Source organism: Cryptotermes secundus, unplaced genomic scaffold (assembly GCF_002891405.2).
Source record: "Cryptotermes secundus unplaced genomic scaffold, Csec_1.0 scaffold1314, whole genome shotgun sequence".
NCBI lineage: Eukaryota > Metazoa > Arthropoda > Insecta > Blattodea > Kalotermitidae > Cryptotermes > Cryptotermes secundus.
This window is the reverse complement of record NW_019720589.1, coordinates 797,268-824,917: the sequence shown is the minus strand read 5'-3', so window position 1 is coordinate 824,917 and position 27,650 is coordinate 797,268. Positions and strand designations below refer to the sequence as shown.

The window sequence follows — 27,650 nt, the reverse complement described above, 5'->3', positions numbered from 1 at the left end:
CAATGACCTCATCAGAACTTGAACCCGCGACCATCCAGCTTGTAGTATAGTGCCTCAACCAACTACAAAGAGTTGAAATTAATATTCCAAGTTATTTTAGAGTAACGTACAAGCGCTATTTAAATTTAAAGCATTTAGGCGTAAACCTAAAAATTACGCTCATTATGTTAGAAAAAACATTCCGCTGGCAGATGTTGGCAACATTTAATGCGCCATTATCGCGTGCTCACTCTAACACGTGTCAACAATTATTCATGATTTGCTGTATGAATTTGATCTCGTTTTTTTTTTATTTCTTTGCCACCCTTGAAATTAGATAACATTATTTTGATTGTCAAAATGTTGGTCTATCAAGGTTCACCACTGCAAGAAAAATACCGGTTCTCTAGAGCAACATTAAAGAAAGTACAAAAAAAGAAAGCCACTAATTTTAATGCCATTCTACAGAAACGTACGAAAGCACCAAGGTGAACGACGCAATGTCACGAAGCAACTTGGCCGGTTCGTTCCTGGTATGGACATGGAGTTCCATATCAACATAACTTATGAACCAGGTACCTCAACCATCGAAATGGACTACGGATGCAGGTTTACAACAAGAAGCCATAAGGTGCTGGTAAGTGTGGATATCTCAATGCAAACAAAAAAACAAAATCAGTGGTTTTAGTCCACAAGCGAAATATACCGACCGACCGAGCGAGCGAGCGACCGCCGCTTGTCGGCGAAGTTAGTGCAAACTTTAGCGGATAGAGGGGGATCGCGTGGTCAGCGTAACTAATCTCTACGGCCGTTAATTTCGGTTTTTAGACCGAAGCCGCTACTTTTCCATTCAAGTAGCTCCTCATTTATCCTCATGAGGCTGAGTGCACCCCGTTCCAGACCCACTACTCAGAAAATCTGGTAGAGCTAGGAATCGAACCCGGACCTCTGGATCTACTGCCAGGAACTCTGACCACTAGACCACAGATGCGCAAAAGGCAAAATTCGGGAAATGCTTGGATCTACTGCCAGGAACTCTGACCACTAGACCACAGATGTGCAAAAGGCAAAACTCGGGAAATGCTTGCAACCACTCAGTGCCTAATCGCTGGCTTCCCGTGTTGTGTCTAAGAGACCTAGAGATTAAGATACGCAACTACTGCTAATCTCCTTTCCCTGTTGTACGAAAGCACTGGCTTATGGTATCGGCAAATCGCTCTCTCTCTCTCTCCATCCATGTATCTTTCTCCTAAACGCGCTTGAATCAAAGACGAATTTCCACACGACACGGTATGAAATCATTACAATACAGGTCACTCCCACCATCAAATTGTCTGCCTCTCACCATCAACAAAATCAACACTGCGGGAATGCGAACTTCTGAAGTGGGAGCGACATTAGAATCACTTAATGTAGGACACTGAAATTTTGTACGGTAACAAACCTTCCTTCGAACGTCTTAATTTTCATTATGGAATTTCTACTATCGAATGTAAACAACATGGCGGGCTCGCGAAATTAACATTTACTTTCAGTTTAACCAATACCCCACTGGACAAGGGAATGGTCTGATCCGCCACGTCGAAACCCGCCTTGATGTTTTTGCCCCCCCCCCCGTAAGAGTACACACAACAAAATCCACTGTCAACATTTTAGCTGCTAATACGCATGGCAAGTATTTTTTTAAAATTGCTGAACATGGCCAATATTGTAGCCTGTCAGACCCTTGAAGAAATGTCCACCCTAGCAGAGCAGTACGCAACACGGCTGACTCACAGCCTAGGCTGGGGTTGTACAAACCTCTGGTACAAGCGGTTCAGCGTACAGAAAAAATGAGTAACTTCGGCAATTTTTAAAAAATACTTGCCGTGCGTATTAGCAGCTAAAATTTTGACAGTGGATTTTGTTGTGTGTACTCTTGCAGTGAAAAAAAAGAATTCAGGGTAGGTTTCGACATGTCGGATGAAACCATCCCCTTGGCAGGTTTCAACATGTCGAATGAGACCATCCCCTTGTGAGTCATGTGAAACACGATGTGAAAATTACTGACGAAGTTCTACCTACATGTTCTACATGTCAACAATTACAAACATGGCGACAGTGTGGATCTTCGAGGTTACATCTGCACTAAAGGAACGTGTACAAGAATCAGACCACTGCATTGTACAGGCCACAATTATCAAGGAATGTCTTTTTTTAGCATAAATTGAAATATTTCACGAAAAGCAGACGTTCCCGTAACCACAGTTCCAAACCCTGTTTACATGTTTTTATATGCTTACGGAATTTGTGCCCTTACTCTAGGGGAACAAAGACAGGATGCTGCACAACAAAGTGATGATGTATGATATGTGGCCGTATGGGAAACGGAGTACTATAAGTACTGGAGACAATGTTCAAAATTTGCATTCTCCTCCTAGTACTGGGGTAATAAATTAAGGATACAGTGGTCAAGGAAGAAACTCAAAACGCATAGAACATTTCTGCCTGCAGAGCTATCCATTAAGACATCACACACAAACAGTTTGACGAACATGCGAGAAGACTACATGAATGATGCTGATAGCAGTAAAAGTACTGTCCGGACTGAACAAGCCCTGAATACAAGCCTATGGCAATTTTTTGCGAAACTGTGAACTTTCGGATCCCTTAAAAGCAGGAATTTCTTAACAAGCAGTATACCATCTGTTCAAGGTTGAATATGTATTTAGAAGTTATCAATACTTACATGAAGTATGTGAGGAGCCGGGGTAGCGCAGTCGGTATAGCGACTGGCTACAGCCTCGACGACTGAGGGGTCGGAGTTCGAGACCCGAGAGGATCAGGAATTTTCTCCAAATCGTCCAGGCCGGCTCTGGGGTCCACCCAACCTCCTATCCAGTGGGTACCGGCGGCTCTTTCCCCGGGAATAAAGCGGCCGGGGTGTGACGCTGATCACTCACCTCCAGCTAGTGCCGAGGTCAAGAAAATGTGGATCTATACGTCCACTCCCCCATACGCTTTCATGGCGTAGTACTTAAATTCGTTGAGTACAGGGACAATTTTTCCTTTTTTACCTTCTACATGAAGTATGAGAAAACGTCACACCCAAACGTTACATCTTTTGCGCTGCATATCAGTATCACATATACTACAGCACCGTGTGTATATATAATACTTCCTGATTCCGGCTAACGGCTGACATCAGCATTCTTTACTGCTTAGGAACAAGTTCTGTTCTTTTCACGTGTAGGCCTGGTGTTGGAGGCCATGATAAAGCGTGAGCTAGAACATCAGGCCTGATATAACACACAACACAATTTCACTGACCTATTTGTCAGAAGAAACTAATAACTACTACTTATGACACTCAAGATGGTAAATTCCAAACACAAGTGTATGGTCGTGGAGGTAGGAAATCGTTGCCTACTTCATGCTGCCAGAGCACGAGACCAGTTGCTATCTGATATGCAGCTCTAATGAACACGGTAAAGAACCATCGGGTTTCATAAAAGGTAGGGAATTTCTACAGCTGGTAAGCGACTATCTGCTTCTCAAGGAGGACTCGGCTCCACTGAGTTGGTTAATTCTGGTAGGTAGATAACTTACAAAAAATGCTTGTTTCATACACATGACGTCAAATTCCATGATATGCGTGTGACGAAAATTTGTTGGTCCTCGCCAGCAGTCATTCTAGTTTCCGAGTCCCGCGAGACTCACGACCATAGTTTACCACCTCATGACTATGAAAGTCGCGCAACTCCTCCCTGACCTGCCGATGAGTTCTATCTTCTGAAGTTTAACGCAGAGTAAACTCGCCTCCATCTTCAGGTTCGAAAAATAAGCATATCAAGTAACCACTATGAAGCAAGCAGCAAACAAAGCACAGCCCTCAAACGCAGCATGGGTAAATGCTAACCGTCATATTCCGTAGAACACGGCCCTCCATGAGAACGTCCCAGTCGGCAACCTACTCAGGAAAACCGGTACCATCTGTGAAATCCGAATGTTCATAAGTGTTCACATAGAGCCGCCAATAATGAGTCAAATGATTGTCAACACCTCCCCATCCCATTTCTTTATGTTCCCATCCAAGCCTAGACTTTCTGACCAAAACCACAAGCACATCACTAATCTCTCCCATGCGGTCTACATAACCAACCAACTCTCCTTGATGTGATGTGTAATATTCCGGTAAGCCTTACTGAATGTTAATTAGTTGAACGTTAACATCATGGGTCAAGGAGTAGGTCGTAAAGGTTTTCTTCCTTTTATTGTGAAATAATTTTCTGCACAAACAAATTCCCACAAATAAATGATATTTCTGGCCCATTCTCTGAACCCCACATACGTGCAGTTATCGCCCTAACTCTGACACTCAAAGCAACACTTTGGAGAGCGACTTCTTCAAACAAAGAAGCTGGGAGTATAGCATCAGGGTATATTGCGGAAACGAGTTGTCGCAATGGGACGTCGGTGAGCCTGGTGGACTTGCGGATTAACTGCTAAACCTCGGGCTGATACCAACAAGTCAGCCAGTTAATTATTATTGTTGTATACAGAACAGTTTGCTAGTTTACGGGAAATATGTAGTGTACATGCCGTGGGGATCGGGGTTCTATTTAAAAAATGTAAAAAGAAACATTGCCCAGGCCATATTCTGGTTAAAATAACTTTATACGCGTTCTTTCCAAAATATAGGCTCCGTGAGCGCGTGTGAGGTGGAGGGGTTGTAAGTGAGAGGGTGGGTGGGTGTGCGCGCGCATATCCCATCAGTGCGCATGCACAAAACATTCCGAGTTTATTCAGAACGTGCACACAAAAAAAAATCTCAAAATTCGACAATATAACTTGGTAACAATAAAGTATCTTACTTCTTTTGTATGCTTCATAAAAACCGCTCGTCCATTATTCCACTTGTTTCATAGGGGAGCGTCCACAATCGAACCCCCAACAGAACTTCGTAAATATGAACAAAGCAACCACCAGACATGGCATATCTGCATGAATGTATGCGCTACTGTATCATCAAAACTTCGCCCACAGTAGTCAGAATGATGTGATCTTCGTAGGTGCTCAAGAAACAGAAGCCAAATAATTGGGGGGACCAAATTTTTCTGCAACCTAGGCCATCGCGTGTTACCAAGAAACACACGGTTTCTGCTTCACGTTTTTGTTTTCTTTTCCTTGGCACTACAGCCCCAGTGGGCCTAGGCCTACCTCCATGAAACTCTCCGTTTTGCTTTCCGTAGCAACAGGAAATATTCGTGGCCTACAAGCAAAATGAACCTAATTGTGACGGACTCAAAAAACTCAATTCACTGACAGCATTTACTAAATGATATATCTTCCGATAACTATTCATATGTTTCAGGAAAGTTTTAAAAAGATGTCTTCAGCTACCAAACCTAAATGTATATCAAAATAACAAAATTAAATCACTTAATACCAAAAATACCGAAACCAAAATTGATTTGCTCCTGCAATATGCTAAAAGATACGATCAAATTCCTCTCTGCCAATCAGCGTCCACTCCGCACCACACAACCAATATTCGATAAAAGAACAAAAACTAAAAGTGTCCAGTATCACGAAAATTATAGCACCCTTGAGAACTTTTCCCATTGTTGCCAAATTAACTTTCTCTTGTCTGGGACCCCAATGACTTGCTTCGTTTCTCTTCATCGCGACCCTGCCCGGCATCAAGTGCGCTGTTTCCAAAAGGAAAAACTATCTTCTCTCGCTGTCTCTCTTCCTCCCAGCTCCTTGGACCACAAGGCCAATGGTATGAATAGTACTGAGAAATAAAGCAAGACCTAATCAACAATAGACCACATATCTCTACACTCTCCCACCCCTCCTGACGCGAATCGTGAACTCATCCCCGCCCTACACCTCTATATTCCACCCCTACTTGGGTATCATTCTTGGAAGTGGTATATATATATATGATCTTTTTCTGCCTAATCTTAGAAACGTAGCATACCCACTTTACCAACGAAATAAACCCGTCGAACCGCATGACAGTATGTCGATATCTTAGTGCCATTCATTCCTGTAAGTTAAGCCTTCTGGGCATGAGGTATGGCAACGCGCAGACGCGTATGTCTGAGACAGCGTCAATTTCGAAAGGTCATGCCATCTGGGTATGAGGTATGGGCATAAAACAGGCAATTCCCGAACTGAAATAACAGTCAGTCAAACACCACTGACGAGAACATCCGTATTTTTAACATTTAAGCAGTCTTTAAAAATACTTTTTCAAGACTGCCTATTACAATATGTAAGATTTGAGGCTTTCACGGAGGTGACTATGAAGAAAGCAGTCTTCTGGGATTTGGCACCGTGTATATGTGGTGTTAACCGACGTTTCGGAGGAACGTATCGCCCCCATCTTCAGGGTAGAAGAAAAAGTATAAGAAATCTGCAAGCGACAACACCGTGAGAAACGGTAAAGCAGACAGCTTAGCGTCTCGAGTCGTCGAATGTGTCGTTGAGTAGCCTCCCCATAGAGGAACACTATGTAAGATTTGAGGCTTTCACGGCGGTGACTATGAAGAAAGCAGTCTTCTGGGATTTGGCACCGTGTATATGTGGTGTTAACCGACGTTTCGGAGGAACGTATCGCCCCCATCTTCAGGGTAGAAGAAAAAGTATAAGAAATCTGCAAGCGACAACACCGTGAGAAACGGTAAAGCAGACAGCTTTACCGTTTCTCACGGTGTTGTCGCTTGCAGAATTCTTATACTTTTTCTTCTACCCTGAAGATGGGGGCGATACGTTCCTCCGAAACGTCGGTTAACACCACATATACACGGTGCCAAATCCCAGAAGACTGCTTTCTTCATGCCTATTACAAGTTCACGGATTTCATTATGTGACCTTAGTTGTATTGCTAGCCCAAAGCATCTGGATACTGAAACACGCTGCATGGTTTGTTTCTTCGTTTACTGAACTACGCTTTCTCAGTTTATGAAACTGAGAAAGCGTGTGATAGGATGAATGAACGAACTTGGAAGAATCGGGAAGGCCGCGGTCGTGACCTATGCTGACCACTGGCGCAGGATTTACGTTGGACTACGATAGCCACGAAAAATCTCGGGGCCTATGGGCCAACAATCGAATCTAAAATTGGTAGGTGCACCATCTATTCAAATGAGATATTCAGTACGGCGCTGCAAAAAGCACGCAGACGAGCGAGAACTGAAAGACATATTAAGTGAAATTGCTTACGTCCTTCACAGCACAGGGATTTCAGTTTTCTCGTGGAATCCGAAAGCTCATTAGCGTGGCCATAAATCGCTGAACCTGAGCCAGTTCACTCCATTTCACAAACTACAGTGCGGCGCGCACTTGATTGTACGCACTGTAGCTTCCCATCTAGACTANCCCCCTGTTGCGCCTCTTTCCTCTAAAGTTTCTAACTTAAATTTCGTGCGTGTTAAATGTCCCGCCAATCTCATGCCTCTTTATTTAATCAAACCAACAATGGTTAAAAGTAAAACACATTCCGTGGCCTGTAGTCCGGAAGCGAACGATACCTACCGAGCGACCGCCGCTTCTCGGCGAAGTTACTGCCTAGTGGTGTCACGTGGTCAGTGCAACGGATCCCCATGGCCGTTAATCTGGGTTTTCTAGACCGGAACAGCTATTTCCTTCAAATAGCTCCTCAATTATCCTTACGAGGCTGAGTGGACCCCCTTTTCAAACCACTTCTCAGATAATCTGGCAGCGCCGGGAATCGAACCCGGGACCTCTGGATCTGTGGTCAGGCACTCTGACCACTAGACCTCAGAGCCAGTCAATGGCTGAAAGTGCAGATCTGAAATTGAAATGTAAGTTCTTCCCTCATCCTCATGCTTCAGAACCTTCTCGGCACTTTCATCTTTAAACGCTGTTTTCCTTGTGAGACCAAGTCCGGATCAGATCACCACACATGCTCACTCATTCGTCACGAGCTAGTTAACAGAGACCTACGACAACCGTGTTTTTAGCCTCGGCGTACATGTACCGGAGAGCGTATTATGTAACGTGGCAAGCACATACAGGATCTACTGCTCAAGTCGTCTCCACAATTTTATCAAAATACGCTAGTGCAAGATCCTACACGTCTCTGCTGAAGACAGTTCTTAAACGTATTATCATCCAAATAGAAAACAAATTAAAACATTCAAGAAGTAATTATTTTAAGAATAAGCCACGTAGACCGGCTGTGGTCAGTGTTCAGTAATTGGCTACTCATCCAGAAGTCTGGGTTCGATTCCGGCGCTACCAGATCTTCTAAGTAGTGGGTCTGGAACGGGGTTCACTCAGCCTCGTGATGATAATTGAGGAGCTGTTTCAAGGAAATAGCGACTCCAGTCTAGAAAACCCAAATTAATGGCCGTGGGGATTCGTTGTGCTGACCACGCAACACCCTCTATCCGCTAAAGTTGTCACTAACTTCGCCGACAAGCGGCGGTCGCTAGGTCGGTATAGTTCGCTTGCGGACTAGAACCACGGAGTTTTTGTTTTTGTTTTTTGTTGTTTGTATAAGCCACGTAAGAACCAGCATGAAGCAGGCAGCCAGTAGCGCACTGCTTGCTACTGTTTCATGTCTCTCCGAAACGTCGACTAACTTTCAAAGGAATACACGGCATTAGATCCTCGAAGATAGTAAGTACACTTCAAATAATCACGTGCTAACTCAAACTCTATTTGCTAACACACACCAAAGGCTCAACATCGGCCATGTTAATTTCATCCACGCCCTTGCATCAACAGCATGTTCTCAAATCTCTTTCGGCCTTCCAAGTGGCCATTTTTCGGAAAGTCCCACAAATACTTTGTAATCATTTCTTGTCTCCCATTCAACCTTCACTTCAGCCCACCCCGTCCATTGTTACCGCTATTTTTTATTATTATTGCTAATGGGGTGGGACTAAGTCCCTTGTACTGTGGACACTTCGGTTTCCCCTGCCAATCTCCATTCCACCAATTGCTCCACAATCACCCTCACCTATCATCTGGTGCTGGTACAATAGGCCAGACCCGGGATCGAACCCGGGACGCCGCGGTGGGAAGCCAGCGACTAACCGCTTGTGCTATGGCGCGGCCCATTGTTACCACTAACAGCGTGTGACCTGTATAATCCGTACGTTCTTCATTATGTAATACATATACAGCATACAGCGATGCAGAAAGCTGTATAGCGCTCAAAGAACGATGATTCCAGGGCATCAGACGAAATTCGCAGTTTCGGAGAGACTATGAACCATAACAATTTCACATTCTTTACTGCATTTCATCCAATAAAAAAATTCAAACAACTCGATAATCAATCGTGAACAAGCTCATTCATTTTAAGATAAGTCGATCATGCCCATTCATTCATAATTGTCAGCACTCGAGCCCCGCCTCTGATACGTACATATCTCGACATATCGTCGCAGAAGTAACATCACACTACGGCGTTAACATATTCAAGTGCTGATATGAAAATATCTTCCCTATCGAGTTGAAGTTTTCAAATACATGTATTTTAACACGAAATATTGGTCCGTTACACAAAATGTTTTAAAAAAAAGTAAACCTAACCCTGTACAAGGCCGTGAAGGCCCATAGGGTTGTGAGACGTTGAGGGTCCCACACTATCTAGACAATCGGCTCAAAGATGGCGGTAAGGTTATCAGCCTTACTCGCTGGCCGCGCTTTATTACCCAGGAAAATTATTTAATTCCTGTTACTCATTTCTGTTAGAGGGTGAGTAAACACCCGGGCCTAGTGCAGCTGGAAGGATTAGGTCAACTGAAAAAAATCCATGTCCTCATCGGGACTTGATCTTCCGGCTTGTAGCATAGCCCTTCAACCAACTACGCTACCGCGTACCCCCAAATGTTGTTTAGTAAGAAACTGAAATAGACTATTGTTTCTCTTATGGTTACTAAAGATGTACTGGATGCCATCATGTTTCGTTTTTAGGCAAAGACAAAATGTTGTGGAATATAGTTTGTAGCAGTAAGAATGAAGGTCACATCATTTAGTTCTAGGTAGGCGTGAATAGCATATACATCTTCATGAGGCCTGAGGTACTCATGGCGGTGACTATTAAGATCGCTGTATTCTGAGATGTGGTGCCGTATAGGTACCAATACTTAGGAAGGTAAAGAGAGACTTCTACATTCAAGACTGAGGCAGCAGGTTCCTCCAAAACGTCCGGAGCTATGTGCCAAACTACACGAGCTCACATTCCAGAAAACAGCAATCTTCAAGTACACATTCCTTTCATGAAACTAAATTACAGTGTTAAAAAAATGCTCGAAAACAGGCAACCTACACTGAATCGCTATGCGCAGTTTGTTTTGTGCTTCCCATGGGCCTACACAGAAACACGTTCGTTTCCCTATTGTGAAACCGGATCAAATCGAATGACGGTTATAAATAGTTGCCTCCACTAAAATTGTTGAAGTATTCTCACGAAAGGGAAAAAATCATGTAACGAATTAAACCTTCAGTTCTGATTTCGCCCTGGATCTGTAAAAAAACCGCATGGCCTTCTGTTAAAAGGGTCGCGTATACCAATAACGCCTGCGACAATTGGTTGCTGAAACACACGAAAACATGACTGGTAAGACAAGACAACGCCAATTCCACAATTCTAACACGCCTAACATACAAAGAGCGATAACAAATTCTCCGTTAGGCTATTATGAATGCAGACTAATATGTCATAAGAATTCCCCTAGAATCGAACAAAAAACTCCATGGCCTGCAGTCCGCGATAACAAATTATCCGTTATGCTATTATGAATGCAGACTAATATGTCATAAGAATTCCCCTAGAATCGAACAAAAAACTCCATGGCCTGCAGTCCGCGATAACAAATTCTCCGTTATGCTATTATGAATGCAGACTAATATGTCATAAGAATTCCCCTAGAATCGAACAAAAAACTCCATGGCCTGCAGTCCGCGATAACAAATTCTCCGTTAAACTATTATGAATGCAGACTAATATGTATGTCATAAGAATTCCCCTAGAATCGAACAAAAAACTCCATGGCTTGCAGTCCGCGATAACAAATTCTCCGTTAGGCTACTATGAATGCAGACTAAATATGTCATGAGAATTCCCCTAGAATCGAACAAAAAATCTATGGCCTGTAGTCCGCAAGCGAACAATACCGACAGAGCGACCGCCGCTTGTCGGCGAAGTTAGTGCCGACTTTAGCGTGGTCAGCGCAACGAATCCCACGGCCGTTAATTTCGGTTTAGACCGGAACCGCTATTTCCTTGAAATAGCTCCTCAATTAACCTGAGGCTGAGTGGACCCCGTTCCAGACCCACTACTTATGAGAAAATCTGGTAGCGCCGGGAATCGAACCTGGACCTCTAGATCTGTAGGCAGGAACTCACCACTAGACCACAGAGGCGGTTCCTTAGACTCGAACACAATAATTAAACCGAATAAATTTCCAAACACTTTACTTCTACCTTTCAAAGCAAACTTACCCGGCACCTTCTGACAGTTACTAAATACACTTCCTATACACCTTAAGAAGTGTGTGTGTGTGTGTGTGCGTGTGTGTGTGTGTGTGTGTGTGTGTGTGTGTGTGTGATACGCCTACCTTCTACCTCGACTGAATGTTATCTGAATGATATAATAATGTTTTCTCTTTCCTCATGTTCAATGATTAGGACCTAAATGTCACAGCTCTCGCTTGTTTTGGTGAACAACTGTGAATTAAATTTAGTTTCTTCCAACAATTGCAAAATATACACTAACGCTAGACATGTAACATGGGAATGATTTTGTCCTGGGGACGCGGTTCTAATGATACAGCCAAAATGCAATTTTTGGTCCCCCTCATTCTCCTGAAATGTGGAGGAATATCAGTGAAACTTCAACATGGCTGGAAGAAATGGGCACAGCCTTTAGCTATCCAAATCTTGAGGCTGGACATTAATAAAGCCACGGAAATATAGCAGTTTGAGAACAAGATTAGGCAGTGGGGTACGACACTACTCTGTCTGTTGGTGTTGGAATACTTTCACATTTCCAAGCCTTGTCTCTCTCAAGGACTCCTATAAAGCCTTCCTTTCCCTCAGGGCAGATATTCGATAAAAATAGGCGCCCGACTCTATGTACATGCATGAGCCGGCATTACGTAATTCTTAATGCTTGACTGTTTGACCCCTGAACGAAGTATACAGAGAAGCAGAGAAGAGGAGGGAGAGCGATATCGTGATCTCTGATAATATAAAGGAATGACGTGGAATGGAAGAGGGGAGGTGGAGAGAGAAGTAGTGTCCTAGTCTGCATCATTTGTATGTAGCTTCTCTCGGAACACATGGCAAAGCATACCAAGAGCAGTCGACAAGATGGCGTCTGCCCAACTCGGAGGAGAGTAAACAGGCGGTCGGTGTATACAATGGAAAGTCGGTTAGGGGAAGGGAGATAGGGGAGAGGATATGGCTTAAAAATTCCGAACGTAGAAATTTTATTCATGTGGCTGAAAAAAATTCTAACTCCATGGATGTGTTCGTTTTTCATTCATATTCGTTCATCAGCTGAAATTAGGCGGCGGCGATGATGATGATGATGATGATGATGATGATGATGGAGATAATTCTGGGATTATTTAAGCATGCTTTCCAACTGAACAGTTGTACTGGACCGGATGGTAAAATGACTGTAGATCACAAACTGGAAACAATATGGACGGAGGCGACTATGACCTATTTTACGGCACCATTTCGGTATTTGCGCGCAGATAATAAAGAAAACCACGAAAAACGCAAACTAGAAGTTCTCTTCTCCGGACAGACATCTAAAAAACGGGATTTCTGGAATACGAAGCAATACCCAACCACCAAGTCTGGTGAAAACTGGCATTTACTTCACTTCTCAAGTTGATTATAAAAATTAGACCCTACAAAAAAAAATGACATATGCCCTACGATAAAATACTTCTTTCTTTATAATTAAAATCTACACACGAATTATCGAGTATATAAAAATTTCGAAATCTGATGAGCAACTGTTAATCTTGCCTGAATTTCTGCTCACGGCAGGTATTGAACGTGGCTGCTAGCGACTATAACTACTTATCGATGTTCACCTAGAAGAAAATTTTTACTTACATAAACTTAATTTTAGAAGAGGTCTCCGACTACTAAAACGCTGATAAAATTGTTCTAAATGTTCGCGCTTTGTTTTCCAGGAAGGACATTCACAGGACTGTCTCTGCAAAGTCGTTACTTGGTCCGATTAACACCCCATTATTTCCATTCGTCAGTTAATCGCTAACGACGCATAATCACAAGCCTCATAATACTACCCTTAAATCTTAATATGTATAAGGTAAGGTAAAGTTTCCCGTGTACTTAACGAAGAGGTCTAGGGGAGTGGATGTACAGATCCATGTATTCTTGACCTCGGCACTAGTTGGAGGTGAGTGGCCAGCTTCATGCCCCGGACGCTTTACTCCCGGGGTAAGAGCTCCGGAATCCATTGGATAGGAGGCTGGGTGAGCACAAAAACCGGTCTCGACAACATGCAGAGGAGAAAATCTCACCCCTAAAGGAGCTCGAACTCTCCACTCCCTCGACCGTGCAGCCCATAGCCAGTCGCCATACTTCATGCTTAATACCGTATGTACGCCCCAGATTAATATCCATATGCATAACATAAGGTCCAAGATTAAGGCCACAACCACCATGACGTAATTTCAGCGTCGCCGACCTTCATCAATTGGTCTCTACTAACGAACTACAAAATACCCTGAACTGGCCCCTTTTTTATTCGTATTATCCGTAAAATCTATCTCGTATCTGTCAAAGTTTACCGGTAACACTGTAATTTCCATCAGTCAATTTAGTTTCCGACTGTTCGTTTCTTAATTATCCTCAGCAATTACCAATATTGGCAGCCCTAGTAGGCCTACATATCACCTTATGATGACTGCCTTCAGTGAGGCGTATCACCAACGCTCTTGCATGCTACTAGCACTTAATGAAAGCACGTGGAGACAACCGCCTCATTTCCAAACGTACGCCAGGGCCCAACAAAAGAGGATGGAACATAAGCACAAATTCTACAACTCATACTCGGATTTCGCTTTTACTTTTGACCTGTCATTACACGAACAAAGGAAAACAACATGAACTGGCGTCTCTTATACCATGACCGTATAATATACACGTACTATTTATTCATTTCATGTCCACCTAACCGATTTATGCATCCAATTTCAAGCACTCGTTTAAAATCCTGCTGAACCTATTTTCAAGGCACTTTATTAATTCGCAAAACATACCAGGGCAAAACTCAACAGACGAGGTGGAACAGAGTTCTTAAATGGATTTAAGGAAACACACATGCCACTGCGTTTAAAACACGAACACTTTAATTCTTGTATGCGAACATACATGCCAAAGACACATAAAGCTTCTTGCCTTTGTTTCTTCATTTCCAATGCGAGCGGAGTACGAAAAAAGTTGAAGCTATCCCTGTAATAGGCCGTAGAGGTCCATAGAGTTGTGAGACGTTAAGGCTCCCACATTTTCTAGACAAACGGCTCTCAGATGACGGTGAGGTTGTCAGTCCCACGCGCAGGCCGCCCTTTACCGCCCAGGTAGATTCGTGGTACTCATGTCTGTTAGCGGTTGAGTCGACCCTAGGGCCACAGTGCGGCTGGAAGAATTAGGTCAGTTGAATAATCCAACGAACTCGTCGGCAATCGAACCCGCGACCAGTCCCGGCTTGTACCATTATGCCTCAACCAACTACGCTACCGCGTGCCCCCAGTAGAGTATGCAGAACCCTTCATTTTAAGGTAAAGAGTACTGATTAAAAAGATTAACTAAACTACTTCATCTCTAACCCTTTATCTCCAATATAATTTGTGAAGAGAAATAATCCCATCCCATGCTGGTATTCCAAAAATACTGGTATGATCCCGTACACCACATTCCTGGAGATGATCACATGCAATACTATTTTTGGAATGAAACACACATGTACAATAAGTTATTTAAATACCACTCGATTTCTTCTACATATTATATGTAGTTGACAGACATAAATGTTTTTCGGTACGAAAAATACATGTTACTCACTTGTAATCTTTCGAGCATCCTCAGAGGGTAATTACTGCAGCGCAATAAGTATATTACATTTTCCAATCAATATTCACAAAAAAAAAAACAATCTGATTACTGAAACTTGTACACGGATATATTCAGACATACAGGCCCGAATCAGGCAAATGTGTCAATACTGAGCCAAAACTAGGCTTCACGAAGCAAGAAACTCCTGCACGATTCCACCCAAAAGAGTGTTATGTAGAAAGAGGGCAATCTTAGCCCGCTGTCTTAAAGGGAGAGGACTGCAACCATCTGGCTCAGGACATGACCACGATCACGGTACTGAATTTTCCGATTCCAAAAAACATCGAGAATTTCTCGAGTTGCTGAACGACTGTTGGCTCTTCAAGAAAAACTTCTCTACGAAGAGTCTGTTTGATGGGTAGGTATGTAGGTGTGCATTCAAATCATATTTTTAATGCCATGACGTCAGTAAACATAGTACTCGTAGCTGTTATTTGCATTACGCCTGGATAAATGTCGCCCTCTTATCCCTTTGAAGCATGTACATCTAAATACAATTCAAAAATTCAGTTCCTATCTCACAGGAAACACAGTGCGTTTAGATTATAAAAATCACCTGATAATCTTGCTTTGGGAAGTAATCGCCGTTTGTTTTACCATACAAAATTCTGTGTTATCTAATTTCGTGACCTGACAGCCAGCGAAAATAACTGCCCACTCCTGTACTAACTTAATGCCAATTTTGCCTTCTACACACTGAAAATATTAATATTATATGGCCTCCAAAGTCATAGCTCAATTTTTAACATACAGTATGTGATAAACAATACCAGCTGTCACATCCCAAAATCTCCATGAAGGTCCACTGATTGTAATTAACAAAATAAATACATAAATAAAAATACAAAATAAACAACAGATGGGGAGGGGGTGCAAAAAATCCTGAACTGTCCCTTATATTTGAAACATATGCCCAATTTCGTGGTTGATTCCTTACAAATACATATGATCAAATTTTCCAATACTATGTTTGATATTCCCAGTAGCATACCGTAAATATACGGAGTTTGGATAAATGAACACTGTTCAAAAATTTGTGCAAGAGTGCTCTTTGAACTCTGTAACCAAAATATACTATAAGTACATCTCACACAAACAACTCCCTGGAGCATAAATACTCAAGACAGTCGCTCAACCAGCCAAGGAAAATCTAACTGGCCTAAATACAATTTAGAACAAAGTACTGACCATAAATCTGATAAAAAGTCGCAAAACTGTGCAAAAAACCGCAAGATATGACATTCATCAGCATCATAACTAATGACCTTCGGGCATGAACCGTGCATAGGTCTCCTACGACATGTCACTGCAGGCCTAAATTACATTCACTGGTTTTGGTAGGCGGATTGCAAACGGCAAGCAGAGAACTGTCAGTCACTAGCGTCACTAGATTGCGCAACGGTTGCATGGCATCAATCTATGTTCTAATGCCGAGGTCAAGACTGCATGGAGTTTTACTTCCACTTCCCTATACATCTTCATGGCGCGGTCCTTTGACGCAAAAACAACTTTGCCGTTGACGTCTGACAATTACACAAGTAAAACTGTTTCCCTGGAAATGTCGGGCTGGCAAACCGAAACGTTCAGAAGCGTCTTCCAACTTTTGAGTTCACAGTTAAGGATAGAGAATATGCAACAGAAAATCAAGCCTTCCTGCGAATGTCTTAATCGACTGGATCAGCATATGGCCAGTCATAACAACGGGCTTAATATCCGGGAAGCAATAATCTGTTCTTAATATCTAAGGACCCTTAATATCCGTTATATTCAGAGGTCCGAGGATCGACTGCCGATCAGACTTTAAAGGCTCTGATAGTGTTATCCGGGCAACATTTTTAACGATACCACGACCATTCAAATAATTATTACCCTAGCACCGAAACTGTCTTTCTTGTACCTAAAAATAACAAGAAGTTTTACTTTCCAGAGTCAGCGTCAAAGTCAGTTACTTTACGACTGGCTGTTTACCGCCAATCAATTGTCTTTGGGTCAAGGCCCTTGAGACCCACGACCAGAGATTTTTTCAACTGAACTCTTGGGGTAGTAGTTCTTTATGTAACATCCTCTCTGACGAGAAGATGGTTTTGTCTCTTATGAATATGCTTGGCCTTTCGTCAAGTACACATTTCGCACATATATCATGTTATTGAAAAATCTTCCTTTTGAACTACTCACTCCGTCCTCCGTCAGTACAGACTTTACAGAACAGATCATGCCTATCTTACGTATCCCTTACTTTCCTTTCACTACATTTTGGGTATTTGATACGACACTAACCGCATAGAAAGCATCGCGTCCAACTGTTCTACTGTTGCATGTGTATTCGTTGCTTCGTAAAAGTGTTTACTAGGCCGTTGCTTAGCAATGGCCATCTCTTCTTGCTCCACTATTCTGGCTTGTTAGGTGGGAACAGACACATAGACAGCATGGTGATTTCATAAGCCTCCTTTAACTTTTTTTTTTCAAAATAAGGAATGTAGCCTAAATATGCACGTAACTAAACTATTGAAATAAACCGAGTTCAGGACATCCTCCTCTCGGTGAGGAATAATTTATACTCTACAGCTACTGTTCTATGGCGTGTTTGTGCTTGGTACCCACTGAAAGTTACACGAATATCTGGACCCAATAAGAACAGATCTTGAAAATGCACGCGTTAATTTTTTACATATACAAATGACCAACGATCATATTTTTGTCATACATTTCTAAGAGAATTCTAAACAAAATCACATTCACAAATCACAGTTTTCAAAGGAAATGGTGAACGTAGGAATCTGGTACCACAAACAACCTGATTTGGTATCCCTGGGGCACCGATACCAGTTTCAGAATTGCTACTGTACACCTAATAATAGAATGATTCACTCCTGTCATTTTCTACATATACCTAACGTTCGGGAATTTACAAATACAAAACTCAGGTCATCCGACTATCATAACTGAGACTATTTCGTGATTTTCCTCAATAAATCCCTTACACGTATCTCCCAACGCATCATTCATAAGCAACCTGTCTTACTGCGCTGCTAAATATGGAAATAATCGCTTTGTTAATACATCTTTCTAGAGAAACTATGGCAAAAGAACCCATGCCTGTTGAATAATGCTGTAGAGTGTCCTGAATTAATTCAAAATCTGTGATGAATTTCTCTACAGTAATGTGACAATGGCTTTGAAAACTCCAACACAGAGACCAACCGGCTGGCTTCCTATGACTTCACACACGCAAGCACTAAGCTCTGCACAATTTATCGTGGTGCTACTTTCAAACACGAAGGAAGGACTACGAAATCGATTTTCTTGGATTCAGCATATACGGAGTGTAAGCAAGTTTTAAATTAATCATATCAGCATTTTCTGCTTGGAGGGAATGGTGGCAAGTCACATGCATGCAATAACCAGATTTCCCCTCCCGACCTGCTGAACACACTGAGCCAACAGAACTTCCAGCTGAAACAAGACCTTGCCACACATTTCTGCGGACAGCACTCAAAAGAATACACCAGAAATGAAAACACAGCAATAAATATGCTTGACTGAATTCTTATTAAATACACAGAATTGCGCCGTTTTTGGGCTTTCTTCATCGTCCGGTATTCTAGAAAATAGAAAACACGACGTTTCGGAAACTGGATCTGGGGGGGGGGGAAGACACCTACTCAGTTGGGCCCCTTAGAAAGAGCTAATCTCAATCACTGGACAACCCTGTAAGATTTGCACAGCCCAACTGAGTAGGTGTGCCCCCCTCCTTCAACTGAGGACCGAAACAGATTCAGTTTCTGAAACGTCGTGTTTTATATTTTCTAGAATACTGGACGATGGAAAAAGTCCAAAGAACCCAATAATTCTGCGTTATACACCATCGTCAGAACTCTTTCGAATCTTATTAAATACTGAACGTAATATTGAAAATATACATACAATGACGCCAGAACAGGAAATACAAAAATACGACTGGACTTCGAAAAGTAATATAAATATACAATTCTTCAAACTGCAGTATTATAAAATCTGTAATTTCTTTCAACTGAAATAATGTTTTCCCCGCACAAAACTTCTTGGGAGGGGAGAAGCCAACTTAAAATCAGTTGTTTTTTTTTTACTGCTAGTGGGGTGGGACTAAGTCTCTTGTACTGCGGCCACTTCTGGCCTATTGTACCAGCCCCAGATGATAGGTGAGGGTGATTGTGGAGTAATTGGTGTAATGAAGATTGACAGGGGAAACCGAAGTACTAGGAGAAACCCTGCCCCCGCGCCACTTTGTCCACCACAAATCCCACTTGACCAGACCCCGGGATCGAACCCGGGCCGCCGCGGTGGGAAGCCAGCGATTAACCGCTTGAGATATGGCGCGGCCTATAAAATCAGGTTACTCATTATTGATATCGGGTTTTAGTTATTCCACGATGAACATGATTTAAGAGATCAAAACCACTTTGGTCTAGGAACGACCACACTGTATGATGTACAGCGGAGACCCATAAGGTCTATCCCCCGTAAGGCGAAGTGCTGTATCAGTATGAACACATTTTTCTACATTGAATGTATAAGGGGTGGTCCTTTTTGGCCCTTGCACCGCGACCACAGAGACCTATTGTGCCTTTTTTTCTACATTACTCGACCCTCTGGCCTACCACCAACCGAAACGTCTTTTAAGGAAACTTTTGTTTTTTACATTAGTCGCCCAACCCTCTGAGACCTGAGAGTTCCTGTACTTACATCAACATCAGGATCAATCAGGTAACAACACGCTAATATGAGTTTCATTATCAACTATAGTAAACCAGTCTTTGAGACGTTACACAAATTCTGTGCTTTGCTACACACAGAAAGAACTTAGAATTATCAAAGAGAAAGACACTAAGAACCGGATAAAAATAAGGCAAATTTACAGTCCAGAAATAGTTTACTGTATGTGTGACGAACTGATCACCGGATATACCTTTTGGCATTATTAACATCCCCAAACGTATTTTCAAATAAACGTGTACATGAAATAATGAAAACAATAAAAATATAAGATAAATATGGGTAAATTTGATCTCAGATTAGGTCTAAACTGATGGCAACTGAATATTTCTTATTTTTGCTGTACATTTTTGGCACGTTTTGAGTGAAATCAAAAGTTTGTAATTAACTACATCCCATTAAATACAAAATGTAAATGTCCTTATGACCAATAGTCGTTGTAAAATGAACAGAACGGCAAGCATGATAAAAGAAAGTAATGTACAGGGTGATCACAAATTATATTACAATGTACTCTGAAGCTATCAGGCAAGACACAACATCGAACATTAAACTACAAGTGTGAAAGTCTATTTTACCACGCAGAAGTGATCGGCACTTGCACTATTACGTAGTAACCCCATACGTATCAAATTGGTATTCCAGTCTCGCCCATATATTTTGCAACAAAAAGAACTATGCATTTGCATAAACAACCTGCCTCACAGAACTGTTTACGAATTTCAAAAAGGGGTGGTTTCGAAGGTCAATTCTCTCCGAATTCCGTCACAGAGTGTCGCTGGATTGGTTTCACATGTTTTATTTTACTGAACCACAAGATACACTTCACACTTTGCAGAGGTATCACCATTTTCTACACTGCAGTGACCCTGGCGGCAAATCACTGCAACTACATGTGCATACTTTGATGCAAGTAACACCTTGCCTCGCTGTTTCACAATAAATTTCAGAAATTGTAATGATCATATACGCTAACCCTACAAAAACGAATTTATCACATATACCAAGCTTTGCATTAATAAAACAGACAGTAAGGGTCTCTTCTGCCGGTCACGGTAGCCGAGCGGTCTAAGGCATGCACTGTCTTCGCTCGCTCGCAAGCCGAAATCGTGGGTTCGAATCCCACTCAGGGCATGGATGTTTGTGTGCGTTTTTCTGTGTTTGTCTAGAGGTTGAGGCCTTGCGACGAGCTGATCACTCGCCAAAGGAGTTCTACCGTATGTGTAAGATCTAGAAAAACCGAAGTGAACGGAGAAGCTCATGGAGGTAGGCCTAGGCCCACTGGGGCTGTAGTGCCAAGGAAAAAAAAGGATCTGTTCTACGTAAATTAGGCCTGTAGCGAATTACTTAAGAACAGGAATAAAGAAAAGGCCAGCAGTGTTAAGTTGATAACCCACTGACGCGACTAGCCGCTCTTTGTCGCGCGCGTCCGTTAGTTGTATTAGTGTATATGGTGCATAACTCACTAAAGGTGTGATTCGCAAGAAGCGTTTGGAGCCGTGCGATTCTGCCGCACGACTCAAGCCGCAGCGGCTGTACGATTGAACCATTCCTAAGACGCGGCTGTAATCGGGTGGATTGGTATAATTACTTCCCGACAGTGAGAGAGACACACATGGATAAAAGCGGTGTTCTTCGTCTACTGATGCTCGAAGAGGAGGAAGACGATGAAATTTTACATCTGATATTGAGCGAGAATGGTGGAAGTAGATCTGTGCATGACCTGTTCAAAGCAAGAGCGGAGGAGGAATTAAATTCCATCCTAATTAATAGGCACCTAATGAAGGGTGAAAGAAAATTTCGTGAATTTTTTAGACTGAATATACAGCAGTTCAATTACGTGTTGAAGTTGGTGGAAGACAAAATCAGGTGTCAATCTTGCAACAGGGTCAGACATCCGATAACACCTGCACAGAAGTTAGCAGTAACATTAAGGTAGGCGTAATAACAGCAACAGTATATTTACTTACTCAGTTTATTAAATGAAACCTTATTTTAAAAATATAATTGTTACATATTTATAATTATTTTCACTTCATTATATGTAAATAGTATGCAAGTTTCACATCATATCACATGTTAAACTATGTTTGTTTAAATATCATAGTTTTTAAGTCACTAGTAAAAAAAATACAAAGACAATTTTGAAGTAGAGAGCAGCCTTTGCAATTGCTCTATTTACGAATTTCATTATTCCAAATTCTGTATAAATGTGTACTCTAACAGTGACTGGCTCTGGCTCCCTGAAGCCTCTGAAATAGAAGAATCGAGTGAAGTGGTCGATGGTGATGGTTGGGACATCTGAAGCGACCTAAATTCCAACTCCGATACAACGTTAAGAATCTTCATCTTGGCTTCTGAAATCATAAATGGCGGTAAATTTCTTACTAACATGGCCATATATTTGAAGAAAGCTTCAATTTCATCCTCAGCAGCTTTGTTTGAATCTGAATTGTTAGTAAGGGTTTGAGTAATTTTGTTCCATTCATTAGATCTTTGTTGACGAAATTTTAAAATACTTTCTCCCACTTTTCTTCTCTTTGTAGTAGGAGTTTTCCCCCTTTTTACAGATGTTTTCTCTTTAGAAGTAGTTGAGGCTGGTGAATGCTGACTGTCCTGACTGTCTGATTGTTCAGCAGTTTCGGGAATGGACTGCTTTTGTACCTCAGTACTCTGCACAGGCATATTGGAAATGTGACGTGATTCATAACTATCATCATCATCATCAAGATTCACATTAGATGTAGTTGGCCTGGGAGAAAACAGCGTTGCAGTACTGTTATCTTCTTCTTACTCATCTAGTGGAATGCTGGATAGAGATCTGCGAATAAATTTTCGAATAGTTATAATTACTAACTTTATTGAAACATGCTGACATTGGTTTGTTATAACCTATATTACTTACACTCTTTCATAATGTACAGCATCAAGAAAGGATAACGCATCAGCAAGTGCCCATTTTCTAGGTCAGGACTCTGATGCAGAGCCAGTCACCATTTTCATGTCTTTCTTGTGTTTTTATAGGTGCCCCGCATATTCCTCCACCTCTTTTTGCAGATATCAGCTGAAAACATGATTAAAATATAATTTAACAGGTTGCAAAGTAAAATATTATAGCACACTATATTAATTTCAGGTTTATGGCCACCAGAGAATCCTTCAGATCACTGGAATTTGCATTCCACATATCACAAAGTTACATAAGCCGTATTGTAAAACAAGTTTTGAAAATATTATGCAGAAAGCTACCACCGATTTTGATGCCTCCTCCTAATGAAGATGTACTCCAGGAAAAAACAAAAGAATTTTGGAAACAATGGAATTTTCCCAACTGTTTGATGGAAAACATACAAGCATATTCTGCCCCTCTAAAACCTGATCTCTGTTCTACAATTACAAGGACTTCTTTTCGACTGTGTTGCTTGCTTTTGTTGACGCAAATTACAAGTCTACTGTTGTAGACATAGGTTCGTTTGGTAAGGAGGGAGATAGTGGGAGTCTTGAGAAATCTGCTACAGGAAAAATGTTAAAAAGCGAGAACTTCTTTCCTCCCCCTTCTGCACTACCTAATTCTGACATAATTACACCATATGTAATGGTTTGTGATGATGCTTTTCGTTTAGGAGAACACATGATGAAAGCGTACTCAGGCAAGAGAAGATGCAGAGAAAGCAATATTTAACTACAGGCTTTCACAGGCTAGTAGAATTTCCGAAAACAGCTTCGGTTTATTGAGTCAAGTTCTCGGGGTTTTCTATACGCCTCTCGCCATCAACCCAGAAACATCTCAGATGCTTTAATTATGACAGCCTGCTGCCTACACAATCTTCTCCCTGATGCCTATCTCGAAGATGACAACAGAAACTACTACAATTATGACCCTTCAACGCCTAAACCTACGGAAAACTTTATTCCTTTACCAAGACATGGAGGATATACAAACTTACAGGGATTTGCTGTCAGGGATGATTTAAAAAAATATTTCAATAGTAGACACGGTTCTTTAGCTTGGCAGAACAAAGCAGCTAGAGCAAGTGATACTGTAAATTGAATGCTCAAATAGGAATGTCCATATATGTGTTGACATATATGTAATATTTAATATCTGATTATGAAAAGTAAGACTTATCACTTACCTGTCTTTCCCCATTTTTCTCCAATTTCTGCCCAAATATTTTCACGCACGTTGTGCACTGTATATTACGTGTTTCGGATCATATAAAGCAGAATGCTGTGCCACTAATTCAATTAAAATAATGTCTTCTGTGCTTGAAAATCCCATTGTTGCATCCTCTTGAAGCGATGGGATTCATGCGACTTTGCGGCTACCCTGGTCTTGCAGGCAGTCGACCAGAGCCGCTGCGGCTGAATAATTTCCTACTGCGCATGTGCACACCGCTGCATCGCCCAGCCGCAAGAGACGCTTCTTGCGAATCATACCCTAACGCGGCTCGGCTGCCGAGTCGCTCGCGGCCAATTATTCAACTGCGGTTCACTGGCGACAGTGCTGTCGCGCGCGGCTAGAAAAGTAATTAATCTCAACGGACGAAACTCACTGCCGCGGCCAGTCGTGCGCGGGAAGCCATACCGACACAGGTCATTTGATTTGTATCGATATGACAACGCCCAGGCAGTATGATACGGAGTTGTTCATTTTGGAAATAGAGGGACGACCAGCACTGTGGAACAGCACTTTAAAGGAGTACAGTGATAAAAATTTAAGAAAAGCTATGTGGGAAGAAATAGTGCACAAATTTGGAGAGGAACTTGATCTGGAAGAAAAAAAGAAACTTGGTAAGTATTTATTTGTAGGTGTGTGCATACGCTACATGGCTTTGTAGATGTGAAGTACTTAAATAATGTTTTTGTTTTGCCATAGAACCTGGCCTTCCCCAACAAAATCTCGATAAGACACTGGTCGTCTTGTATTTCTTGTGACATCTCGTGACCTCTGGCGTGATGGAAAATAATGTAGTCTTCATATCCAATGCCATTTCTTGTGCGAATGAAGTTGTGTAACACACAACATGCCTTCACTATGTCGACTGCAATATCAATATGTACATCTAGTGGGCGATGAAAAATTCGCCACATGTTAGCTAAAATGCCGAGGGTGCATTCGATGTATCTTCGAGCACGGCTTAGCCTATAGTTGAATATTTTCTTTTTGTGGATTAAATTGTTGCCGGGATATGGACGCATCAGGTTTTCGCCCACAAAGATGTATGGCATAGGTGTAACATTAGTTGTAGATACTGGACATTTATCTGAGATTTTCAGTTCCTTATTTACAAGTTTATCGTAGATAGGGGAATCTTTGAAAACTGAAGAATCGCTACACTTTCCGTACGCTCACCATCAATGCTGATGAACTTGTAATCTGCATCACAGATAGCAAGTAACACAATAGAAGAAAAAACTCTTGTATAAATATTGTGACATGTTGCGCAACGGAGTATAAATATTGTGACATGTTGCGCAACGGAGAACCCCTCCCTACCCTAAGTTACAATATTTATAATACAGCGATCCGTGTGCGGTGGTTGTTTAAGTCTAACCATCAACAGCACCTAAACAGTTCGGGAATTGTGCACGGTTTTCGAAAGTTTCCGCAATTTTTTTCCATTCCTCTTCTTTATGTTCACGCAAGCAAGTATGTCTTTCACTTTGGTTCATATGGCAGAACAAACCTGCTTTATTAGAGTTCGCACAGTAGTCATCTCAGGTCTGAAATTGTGACTGAACTCGCCAAAACTGCATCTTGTGGCTAGGTACCTGGAAATAAGTTTGATCTGGTTATTTGCAGGTGTACAGCTACAAAAGAAGTGGAAAAACATACGGGACTGTTTTTTCAGAGAAATAAGACGGCTGAAAAATGTACGCAGTGGTGGAGCAGCTCCAAAAAGAAATACTTATATATATTTTGACCAACTTCAATTTCTTAAGGTGCTAACAGAATGTGGCCCAACTGCTTCTAATATTGAGCGTGCTATTGAGCCAAAAGCAGCGGAAATCTCAGAAACTCAATCATCTCAAGCTTACCGTCCCCCTCAAAAGAAAAAACGTACTGATGATGCGGTAGGTATGGAAATGGTGAATGTTTTAAAAGCAAACATTCAATCCAGAGAAGAAAGCGAACGCCATGATTCTGACAAACTATTTTTATTGTCACTGTTGGATGATTTCAAAAAAATACCACATTGTTCCAAAAGTGGTGCAAAAATTGAAATGATCAACTTGGTTCAAAAATATCAACCTCCACTTGCTTCCTCTGCATGCCATTCCCAACATGAGACTTATTCCAAACCACAAAGGGCTGCTTACGACAAAGCTACTGTCCACAGCAAATCACACCATTAACGAGGTTACTACTCCATCTCATATCCAGACAGGCCATCATCAAGCAACTACTATGATCATTCTACTACATCTCCAGATAATATGTCACAAGACTCCGACCACACCGAGTTTTTACTCTGTAAAAGAAGTAAAATAAATTGTGCTTACCTTAAAGTGACCATGAGTTTTTCTTCCGGGCGAATGCTCTGACAAAAATTTGTATCCCTTCCTTCTATTTTGTTCCTGATAAGTTGTAACAACTGGTCGAAAGATTCCACACTCATTCGTGTGTAGGTGGAAAACTTAATGTCATGTTTACGTAAATCACAGTAAAACAAATGGAATGCACCTCTATTGGAACGTTCCAAGAAAATGGGAGGTATCCAATACCATCGAGTTCGTTTTTTGCGACGACGATGACCAAGATGGAATAGTAAACCTGCTATCACTGCAACATCCATTTTGCTATTGATAGACTCTTGCCGCGCCTAGTCGTCAGTGAAAGTAGTGTATTTATAAAATGCGCGCGGCTAGCCGCTCGCGACTAAACGCGTCAGTGGGTTATCAGCCTTAAACTTCAAAAAGTACGCTGCTTTATGGATTTACGAAACGAATTTCCGAAGAATACTTAACCTTATTCCGACGTGCTGAACATTACTAAGTTCGTCCTTCAGACAACCAAGTTCAAATCCTTTATCCATGTCTGCACTCTTCTTTCTACTAAATTCGAACGAACACAATCCCTCATGCCTCTTTGTTATTTCAATGGTGAAACTAATCTGTTCTACACTCAAAGCCGTGGTCATTTCGGGAAAATTTTAACTTTAGAAAAATCGAGTAAAATCTGTAAACGACTGGCGAAAGAAACATTAATCTTAGAAAAATACTTCAGACATTTGTCCTCATACTACAACAAAAAATTAAAATAAATTATATATGTCATTAGATAATTATTATTATTTATCCTGGTTAGACGTATTTGTTCTATAAAAAACAGTAAATCTGAAAGTGTTCACAGCTCTCATCAGTGACGTACTTACTGTGTCGATTCTGCTGTAACAGAAACTCCCAAAGTTCGGTAACGCAGATTTCCAGCCTTGTCAAATGAACAACTAAATGTTAGAATCCGTTTTTATCGGATAACATACATATTGTGACATAACTGTTTTACGGTATAATAAAATGGTAAAGCTATCCCTGTAACAGGCTGTGGAGGCCAACAGGGTTGTGAGACCTTGAGGATCCCACATTTTCTGTACAATCAGCTCACAGGAGGCCGACCGCCCTATACCCCCAGGAATATTCCTGGTACTCATTCCTGCTAGAGGCTGAATCGATCCCAGGGCCATGGTGCGGCTGGAAGGTTTAGGTCAATTGAAAGATCCAAGGACCTCGTCAGGAATCAAACCCACAGTCTTCCATCTTGTAACATAATGCCTGAACCAACTGCG

The 27,650-nt window shown here is 41.7% G+C and overlaps 2 protein-coding genes and 1 long non-coding RNA gene across 3 annotated transcripts in view; 1 reads left to right on the top strand and 2 right to left on the bottom strand.

The window, feature by feature from the left end:
- The window catches only part of LOC111870238 (nuclear receptor corepressor 1), a 209,257-nt gene that overhangs the window by 162,195 nt on the left and 19,412 nt on the right, over positions 1-27,650 (bottom strand). The window lies entirely within an intron of this gene.
- LOC111870207 lies at positions 21,893-24,178 on the bottom strand. Its single transcript, XR_002843813.2, has 3 exons — positions 23,997-24,178; positions 22,766-22,924; positions 21,893-22,681 (listed from the first exon to the last, which is right to left on the bottom strand). It is a non-coding gene; the product is annotated as an uncharacterized LOC111870207 (long non-coding RNA).
- Positions 24,319-26,422, top strand: LOC111870194. Its single transcript, XM_023862284.2, has 2 exons — positions 24,319-24,654; positions 25,667-26,422. Exons 1-2 carry the CDS (start codon positions 24,477-24,479, stop codon positions 26,218-26,220), a joined length of 732 nt encoding a protein of 243 aa, XP_023718052.1. The 5' UTR covers positions 24,319-24,476; the 3' UTR covers positions 26,221-26,422.

Coding starts and splice junctions, on each gene's coding strand:
- LOC111870194 (XM_023862284.2), top strand. CDS start 24,477: ATGACAACGCCCAGGCAGTATGATACGGAGTTGTTCATTTTGGAAATA. Junction 24,655..25,666: donor GGAAGAAAAAAAGAAACTTG/GTAAGTATTTAT, acceptor GGTTATTTGCAG/GTGTACAGCTACAAAAGAAG.